This window comes from Somniosus microcephalus, unplaced genomic scaffold, assembly GCF_052327205.1.
Source record: "Somniosus microcephalus isolate GS21.2 unplaced genomic scaffold, FLI_Smic_1.0 unresolved_chr9, whole genome shotgun sequence".
Taxonomy (NCBI): domain Eukaryota; kingdom Metazoa; phylum Chordata; class Chondrichthyes; order Squaliformes; family Somniosidae; genus Somniosus; species Somniosus microcephalus.
The window spans coordinates 20,444,214-20,454,080 of NW_028225187.1; the positions used below are offsets into that span (position 1 = coordinate 20,444,214).

The window sequence follows — 9,867 nt, forward strand, 5'->3', positions numbered from 1 at the left end:
CACAGTTTGGGAGGCGAGGAGTCCCACAGTTTGGGGAGGTGAGGAGTCCCACAGTTTGGGGAGGTGAGGAGTCCCACAGTTTGGGAGGTGAGGAGTCCCACAGTTTGGGAGGTGAGGAGTCCCACAGTTTGGGGAGGTGAGGAGTCCCACAGTTTGGGGAGGTGAGGAGTCCCACAGTTTGGGGAAGTGAGGAGTCCCACAGTTTGGGGAGGTGAGGAGTCCCACAGTTTGGGGAGGTGAGGAGTCCCACAGTTTGGGGAGGTGAGGAGTCCCACAGTTTGGGGAGGTGAGGAGTCCCACAGTTTGGGGAGGTGAGGAGTTCCACAGTTTGGGGAGGTGAGGCGTCCCACCATTTGGGAGGTGAGGAATCCCACAGTTTGGGGAGGTGAGGAGTCCCACAGTTTGGGGAGGTGAGGAGTCCCACAGTTTGGGGAGGTGAGGAGTCCCACAGTTTGGGGAGGTGAGGAGTCCCACAGTTTGGGGAGGTGAGGAGTCCCACAGTTTGGGAGGTGAGGAGTCCCACAGTTTGGGGAGGTGAGGAGTCCCTCAGTTTGGGGAGGTGAGGAGTCCCACAGTTTGGGAGGTGAGGAGTCCCACAGTTTGGGGAGCTGAGGAGTCCCACAGATTGGGGAGGTGAGGAGTCCCACAGTTTGGGGAGGTGAGGAGTCCCACAGTTTGGGGGGGTGAGGAGTCCCACAGTTTGGGGGGGTGAGGAGTCCCACAGTTTGGGGAGGTGAGGAGTCCCACAGTTTGGGGGGGTGAGGAGTCCCACAGTTTGGGAGGTGAGCAGTCCCACAGTTTGGGGAGGTCAGGAGTCCCACAGTTTGGGGAGGTGAGGAGTCTCACAGTTTGGGGAGGTGAGGATTCCCACAGTTTGGGGAGGCGAGGAGTCCCACAGTTTGGGGAGGTGAGGAGTCCCACAGTTTGGGGAGGTGAGGAGTCCCACAGTTTGGGGAGGCGCGGAGTCCCACAGTTTGGGGAGGTGAGGAGTCCCACAGTTTGGGGAGGTGAGGAGACCCACAGTTTGGGGAGGTGATGAGTCCCACAGTTTGGGAGGTGAGGAGTCCCACAGTTTGGGGAGGTGAGGAGTCCCACAGTTTGGGAGGTGAGGAGTCCCACAGTTTGGGGGGTGAGGAGTCCCACAGTTTGGGGAGGTGAGGAGTCCCACAGTTTGGGAGGTGAGGAGTCCCACAGTTTGGGGAGGTGAGGAGTCCCACAGTTTGGGAGGTGAGGAGTCCCACAGATTGGGGAGGTGAGGAGTCCCACAGTTTGGGGAGGTGAGGAGTCCCACAGTTTGGGAGGTGAGGAGTCCCAAAGTTTGGGAGGTGAGGAGTCCCACAGTTTGGGGAGGTGAGGAGTCCCACAGTTTGGGAGGTGAGGAGTCCCACAGTTTGGGGAGGTGAGGAGTCCCACAGTTTGGGAGGGTGAGGAGTCCCACAGTTTGGGAGGTGAGGAGTCCCACAGTTTGGTTTGTGAGGAGCCCCACAGTTTGGGGAGGTGAGGAGTCCCACAGTTTGGGGAGGTGAGGAGGCCACAGTTTGGAGAGGTGAGTAGTCCCACAGTTTGGGAGGTGAGGAGTCCCACAGTTTGGGGAGGTGAGGAGTCCCACAGTTTGGGGAGGTGAGGAATCCCACAGTTTGGGGAGGTGAGGAGTCCCACAGTTTGGGGAGGTGAGGAGTCCCACAGTTTGGGGAGGTGAGGAGTCCCACAGTTTGGGAGGTGAGGAGTCCCACAGTTTGGGGAGGTGAGGAGTCCCACAGTTTGGGAGCTGAGGAGTCCCACAGTTTGGGGAGGTGAGGAGTCCCACAGTTTGGGGAGGTGAGGAGTCCCACAGTTTGGAGAGGTGAGGAGTCCCACTGTTTGGTTTGTGAGGAGCCCCACAGTTTGGGGAGGTGAGGAGTCCCACAGTTTGGGGAGGTGAGGAGCCCCACAGTTTGGGGAGGTGAGGAGTCCCACAGTTTGGGGAGGTGAGGAGTCCCACAGTTTGGGGAGGTGAGGAGTCCCACAGTTTGGGGAGGTGAGGAGTCCCACAGTTTGGGGAGGTGAGGAGTCCCACAGTTTGGGGAGGTGAGGAGTCCCACAGTTTGGGAGGTGAGGAGTCCCACAGTTTGGGGAGGTGAGGAGTCCCACAGTTTGGGGAGGTGAGGAGTCCCACAGTTTGGGGAGGTGAGGAGTCCCACAGTTTGGGGAGGTGAGGAGTCCCACAGTTTGGGGAGGTGAGGAGTCCCACAGTTTGGGGAGGTGAGGTGTCCCACAGTTTGGGGAGGTGAGGAGTGCCACAGTTTGGGGAGGTGAGGAGTCCCACAGTTTGGGGAGGTGAGGAGTCCCACAGTTTGGGGAGGTGAGGAGTCCCACAGTTTGGGAGGTGAGGAGTCCCACAGTTTGGGGAGGTGAGGAGTCCCACAGTTTGGGGAGGTGAGGAGTCCCACAGTTTGGGGAGGTGAGGAGTCCCACAGTTTGGGGAGGTGAGGAGTCCCACAGTTTGGGGAGGTGAGGAGTCCCACAGTTTGGGGAGGTGAGGAGTCCCACAGTTTGGGAGGTGAGGAGTCCCACAGTTTGGGGAGGTGAGGAGTCCCACAGTTTGGGAGGTGAGGAGTCCCACAGTTTGGGGAGGTGAGGAGTCCCACAGTTTGGGAGGTGAGGAGTCCCACAGTTTGGGGGGGGGTGAGGAATCCCACAGTTTGGGGAGGTGAGGAGTCCCACAGTTTGGGAGGTGAGGAGTCCCACAGTTTGGGGAGGTGAGGAGTCCCACAGTTTGGGGAGGTGAGGAGTCCCACAGTTTGGGGAGGTGAGGAGTCCCACAGTTTGGGAAGTGAGCAGTCGAACAGAAGGAGAAATGGAGATTGAGAGAGACAGAGAGAGAGAGATGGAGGGAGAGAGAAAGCCGGAGTGAGAGAGATGGAGAGAGACGGAGAAACAGAGAGAGAGAGAGATGAAGAGAGAGAGAGTAGAGACATTTGGAGAGACAGAGAGAGGCAGAGAGAAAGAGCGACAGAGAGAGAGGCAAAGAAACACAGAAACATAGAAGATAGGAGCAGGAGTCGGCCATTCACCCCCTCGAGCCTGCTCCGCCATTCAATGAGATCATGGCTGATCATCCAAATTCAGTACCTGTCCCTGCCTTCTCCCCATATCCCTTGATCCCTTTAGCCTTAAGAAATATATCCAACTCCTTCTTGAATATATTTAATGAATTGGCCTCAACTGCCTTCTGTGGTAGAGAATTCCACAGGTTCACCACTCTCTGGGTGAAGAAATTCCTCCTCATCTCTGTCCTACATGGTTTACCCCTTATCCTTAGACTGTGACCCCTGGTTCTGGACTCCCCGACCATCGGGAACATCCTTCCTGCATCTAGTCTGTCCAGTCCTGTTAGAATTTTATAAGTTTCAATGAAACCCCCTCTCATTCTTCTAAACTCCAGCGAGTGTAAGCCCAATCTCCCCAATCTCTCCTCATACGTCATTCCTGCCATCCCAGGTATCAGAGAAAGAGCGACAGAGACAGACAGAGAGAGAGAGAGAGAGAGAAAGAGCGACAGAGAGAGAGAGAGAAAGAGCGACAGAGAGAGAGAGAGAAAGAGCGACAGAGAGAGAGAGAGAAAGAGCGACAGAGAGAGAGAAAGGGCGACAGAGAGAGAGAAAGAGCGACAGAGAGAGAGAGAGAAAGAGCGACAGAGAGAGAGAGAAAGAGCGACAGAGAGAGAGAGAAAGAGCGACAGAGAGAGAGAAAGAGCGACAGAGAGAGAGAGAGAGAGAGAAAGAGCGAGAGAGAGAGAGAAAGAGCGACAGAGAGAGAGAGAGAAAGAGCGACAGAGAGAGAGAGAGAAAGAGAGAGAGAGAAAGAGCGACAGAGAGAGAGAGCGACAGAGAGAGAGAGAGAGAGAGAGCGACAGAGGGAGAGAGAGACAGGGAGAGAGAGAGATAGAGAGCGACAGAGGGAGAGAGAGAGAGAGAGAGACAGAGGGAGAGAGAGAGAAAGAGCGACAGAGAGAGAGACAGAGAGAAAGAGCGACAGAGAGAGAGAAAGAGCGACAGAGAGAGAAAGAGCGACAGAGAGAGAGAGACAGAGAGAAAGAGCGACAGAGAGAGAGAGAGACAGAGAGAAAGAGAGAGGCAGAGAGAGAGACAGAGAGAAAGAGCGACAGAGAGAGAGAGACAGAGAGACAGAGAGAGAGACAGAGAGAAAGAGTGACAGAGAGAAAGAGAGAGGCAGAGAGAGAGACAGAGAGAGAGAAAGAGCGACGGAGAGACAAAGAGAGAGAGAAAGAGAGAGAGAAAGAGCGACAGAGAGAGAGAAAGAGAGAGAGATAATGAGTGCATTTAAACCATGTGATTTCTTTTCTAACCCAGGTGCACATTAACCCGTCCCAGACTCAACTAACTCTGGAGGGTGACGACCTCGAGAATTTCAACCGAGCCATCGAACACGTGACCTATCGGAATGCGCTTCGATTTGCCACCCCTGGGGTACGACCCCTCAAACTCACCACCACCGTTAAGTAAGTCCCAGCAAACTCGGGTTAGATACAGAGTAACGCTCGCTCTACACTCTCCCATCAAACACTCCCAGGGCAGGTACAGCACGGGTTAGATACAGAGTAAAGCTCCCTCTACACTGTCCCATCAAACACTCCCAGGGCAGGTACAGCACGGGTTAGATACAGAGTAAAGCTCCCTCTACACTGTCCCATCAAACACTCCCAGGGCAGGTACAGCACGGGTTAGATACAGAGTAAAGCTCCCTCGACACTGTCCCATCAAACACTCCCGGGGCAGGTACAGCACGGGTTAGATACACAGTAAAGCTCCCTCTACACTGCCCCATCAAACACTCCCAGGGCAGGTACAGCACGGGTTAGATACAGAGTAAAGCTCCCTCTACACTGTCCCATCAAACACTCCCAGGGCAGGTACAGCACGGGTTAGACACAGAGTAAAGCTCCCTCTACACTGTCCCATCAAACACTCCCAGGGCAGGTACAGCATGGGTTAGATACAGAGTAAAGCTCCCTCTACACTGTCCCATCAAACACTCCCAGGGCAGGTACAGCACGGGGTTAGATACAGAGTAAAGCTCTCTCTACACTGACCCATCAAACACTCCCAGGGCAGGTACAGCATGGGTTAGATACAGAGTAAAGCTCCCTCTACACTGTCCCATCAAACACTCCCAGGGCAGGTACAGCACAGGGTTAGTTACAGAGTAAAGCTCCCTCTACACTCTCCCATCAAACACTCCCAGGGCAGGTACAGCACGGGTTAGATACAGAGTAAAGCTCCCTCTACACTGTCCCATCAAACACTCCCAGGGCAGGTACAGCACGGGTTAGATACAGAGTAAAGCTCCCTCTACACTGTCCCATCAAACACTCCCAGGGCAGGTACAGCACGGGTTAGATACAGAGTAAAGCTCCCTCTACACTGTCCCTTCAAACACTCCCAGGGCAGGTACAGCACGGGTTAGATACAGAGTAAAGCTCCCTCTACACTGTCCCATCAAACACTCCCAGGGCAGGTACAGCACGGGTTAGATACAGAGTAAAGCTCCCTCTACACTGTCCCATCAAGCACTCCCAAGGCAGGTACAGCACGGGGTTAGATACAGAGTAAAGCTCCCTCTACACTGTCCCATCAAACACTCCCAGGGCAGGTACAGCACGGGTTAGATACAGAGTAAAGCTCCCTCTGCACTGTCCCATCAAACACTCCCAAGGCAGGTACAGCACGGGTTAGATACAGAGTAAAGCTCCCTCTACACTGTCCCATCAAACACTCCCAGGGCAGGTACAGCACGGGTTAGATACAGAGTAAAGCTCCCTCTACACTGTCCCTTCAAACACTCCCAGGGCAGGTACAGCACGGGTTAGATACAGAGTAAAGCTCCCTCTACACTGTCCCATCAAACACTCCCAGGGCAGGTACAGCACGGGTTAGATACAGAGTAAAGCTCCCTCTACACTGTCCCATCAAACACTCCCAGGGCAGGTACAGCACGGGTTAGATACAGAGTAAAGCTCCCTCTACACTGTCCCATCAAACACTCCCAGGGCAGGTACAGCACGGGTTAGATACAGAGTAAAGCTCCCTCTACACTGTCCCTTCAAACACTCCCAGGGCAGGTACAGCACGGGTTAGATACAGAGTAAAGCTCCCTCTACACTGTCCCATCAAACACTCCCAGGGCAGGTACAGCACGGGTTAGATACAGAGTAAAGCTCCCTCTACACTGTCCCATCAAACACTCCCAGGGCAGGTACAGCACGGGTTAGATACAGAGTAAAGCTCCCTCTACACTGGCCCATCAAACACTCCCAAGGCAGGTACAGCACGGGGTTAGATACAGAGTAAAGCTCCCTCTACACTGTCCCATCAAACACTCCCAGGGCAGGTACAGCACGGGTTAGATACAGAGCAAAGCTCCCTCTACACTGTCCCATCAAACACTCCCAGGGCAGGTACAGCACGGGTTAGATACAGAGTAAAGCTCCCTCTACACTGTCCCATCAAACACTCCCAGGGCAGGTACAGCACGGGTTAGATACAGAGTAAAGCTCCCTCTACACTGTCCCTTCAAACACTCCCAGGGCAGGTACAGCACGGGTTAGATACAGAGTAAAGCTCCCTCTACACTGTCCCATCAAACACTCCCAGGGCAGGTACAGCACGGGTTAGATACAGAGTAAAGCTCCCTCTACACTGTCCCATCAAGCACTCCCAAGGCAGGTACAGCATGGGTTAGATACAGAGTAAAGCTCCCTCTACACTGTCCCATCAAACACTCCCAGGGCAGGTACAGCACGGGTTAGATACAGAGTAAAGCTCCCTCTACACTGTCCCATCAAACACTCCCAGGGCAGGTACAGCACGGGTTAGACACAGAGTAAAGCTCCCTCTACACTGTCCCATCAAACACTCCCAGGGCAGGTACAGCATGGGTTAGATACAGAGTAAAGCTCCCTCTACACTGTCCCATCAAACACTCCCAGGGCAGGTACAGCACGGGGTTAGATACAGAGTAAAGCTCTCTCTACACTGACCCATCAAACACTCCCAGGGCAGGTACAGCATGGATTAGATACAGAGTAAAGCTCCCTCTACACTGTCCCATCAAACACTCCCAGGGCAGGTACAGCACAGGGTTAGTTACAGAGTAAAGCTCCCTCTACACTCTCCCATCAAACACTCCCAGAGCAGGTACAGCACGGGTTAGATACAGAGTAAAGCTCCCTCTACACTGTCCCATCAAGCACTCCCAAGGCAGGTACAGCACGGGGTTAGATACAGAGTAAAGCTCCCTCTACACTGTCCCATCAAACACTCCCAGGGCAGGTACAGCACGGGTTAGATACAGAGTAAAGCTCCCTCTGCACTGTCCCATCAAACACTCCCAAGGCAGGTACAGCACGGGTTAGATACAGAGTAAAGCTCCCTCTACACTGTCCCATCAAACACTCCCAGGGCAGGTACAGCACGGGTTAGATACAGAGTAAAGCTCCCTCTACACTGTCCCTTCAAACACTCCCAGGGCAGGTACAGCACGGGTTAGATACAGAGTAAAGCTCCCTCTACACTGTCCCATCAAACACTCCCAGGGCAGGTACAGCACGGGTTAGATACAGAGTAAAGCTCCCTCTACACTGTCCCATCAAACACTCCCAGGGCAGGTACAGCACGGGTTAGATACAGAGTAAAGCTCCCTCTACACTGTCCCATCAAACACTCCCAGGGCAGGTACAGCACGGGTTAGATACAGAGTAAAGCTCCCTCTACACTGTCCCTTCAAACACTCCCAGGGCAGGTACAGCACGGGTTAGATACAGAGTAAAGCTCCCTCTACACTGTCCCATCAAACACTCCCAGGGCAGGTACAGCACGGGTTAGATACAGAGTAAAGCTCCCTCTACACTGTCCCATCAAACACTCCCAGGGCAGGTACAGCACGGGTTAGATACAGAGTAAAGCTCCCTCTACACTGTCCCATCAAACACTCCCAAGGCAGGTACAGCACGGGGTTAGATGCAGAGTAAAGCTCCCTCTACACTGTCCCATCAAACACTCCCAGGGCAGGTACAGCACGGGTTAGATACAGAGCAAAGCTCCCTCTACACTGTCCCATCAAACACTCCCAGGGCAGGTACAGCACGGGTTAGATACAGAGTAAAGCTCCCTCTGCACTGTCCCATCAAAAAGAAAGTCCCTGTCTGCATTCCAGGTCATGTGCGTATATATGTGTGTGTCTGTGTGCGTCAGTGTGTAAGGTTTGTGTATGAGTGCGTCTGTATGTGCACAATGGCCGTGGACAGCAAACGCTGAACCGTGATGCCCCTCCCAGTCGGATAGCCCGCCAACACCCTGACACGGTGAACAGGGGGACGGGGAGGGCGGCCGGCGCACCGGAATCTGTCCGTCCGATGCCTGACCCCCCACTCCACACCCAAAGCGAATCAACGCCTTTGGGACGGTGGAGGCCCCATAATTGTTCAAACTCCACTCCCGGCCGGCTTGCCCCCCACCCCTAAGAAAGGCAGGATAGAGTCTCCACCGCCAGACAGCCCATAATCCCAGCTCTGGGGTGGGGTTTTGGGGGGTGCGGGGCGGGAGGCAACTGGCCACGTTATAAAAATCTATCCGGCCTTTGCAATTGGCGCCCAATATTAAAATCCAAGGAAGCCTAATTTTTAGGGCGACGGTTCAGGAGTCGACGAGGGCGGCCATTTTAGGGTGACAGATCAGGGGTCGGCGAGGGCGGCCATTTTAGGGCGACGGTTCAGGGGTTGATGAGGGCGGCCATTTTAGGGTGATGGTTCAAGGTTTGATGAGGGCGGCCATTTTAGGGTGATGGTTCAAGGTTCGACGAGGGCGGCCATTTTAGGGTGATGGTTCAAGGTTCGACGAGGGCGGCCATTTTAGGGCGACGGTTCAGGGGTTGACGAGGGTGGCCATTTTAGGGCGACGGTTCAAGGGTCGACGAGGGCGGCCATTTTAGAGCGACGGTTCAGGGGTTGACGAGGGCGGCCATTTTACGGCGACGGTCAGGGATTGACGAGAGCGGCCATTTTAGGGCGACGGTTCAGGGGCCTGCGAGGGCGGCCATTTTGTCGCACCCCTCTCGCGCTGACTGCCTCTCTTTCTCCGTTGCTCACCCCCCCTCCCCTGCCCCCCCTACGCAGGTGTTTCAGCGAGGAGGCGTGCGTGGCGATCCCCGCCGTGGATGGTTACGTGGTGGTGCTGCAGCCCGACGTCCCCCGGATCGCGCTGAGTGGCGCGCAGCACCTGGCCAGGCCGGCTGCCGACTTCGAGAGCCCGCGGGGGGTGGAGCTGTTCCCCGAGCTGCGAATCACCTGCTCCATCGCCCACGACATTGACCCCAAGGCACCCGTGGACAGCCAGTCGGCAGGTGAGAGCGCGCCCGCCGCCGCGGCAGGCAGTGATGTCACGGCGGGACAGGAAGTGACCTGGCGTCAGGCAGTGATGTCACGGCGGGACAGGAAGCGCGACAGCGCCGGGAATACTTCAGTGAATAAGCGGGGTTCAACACTTGTGTCTCTGACCTCCCGGTCAGTTGTTTCAGGAATGCGGAGGCATTGCTCGGAGTTAGACCTCGCTCCCGCCTCTTCCTCCTGTTTCCTTCTTCCTCAACCAGTTTGCCAGTTTTATCATGTCGGAGGCTACTTCTGAAAGTCATGCTCCTTCTTATCTGTTTACACTTTCTATCTTTCTCTCTCTGTCTCTCTGTCTCTCTCTCTCTCTGTCTCTCTCTCTCTCTCTCTCTGTCTCTCTCTCTCTCTCTCTCTCTGTCTCTCTGTCTCTCTCTCTCTGTCAATTCAATTCAATTCAATTCAAATTGCTTTATTGGCATAAGATA

General features: G+C 54.8%; 1 protein-coding gene across 1 annotated transcript in view; it reads left to right on the forward strand.

Moving 5' to 3' along the window:
• The window catches only part of LOC147084880 (calsyntenin-3-like), a 120,821-nt gene that overhangs the window by 10,291 nt on the left and 100,663 nt on the right, over positions 1-9,867 (forward strand). The window contains exons 2-3 of the mRNA XM_085979363.1: positions 4,353-4,501; positions 9,173-9,399. Coding sequence (XP_085835489.1) covers positions 4,353-4,501; positions 9,173-9,399 — 376 coding nt within the window. The remainder of the gene's footprint in view (positions 1-4,352; positions 4,502-9,172; positions 9,400-9,867) is intronic.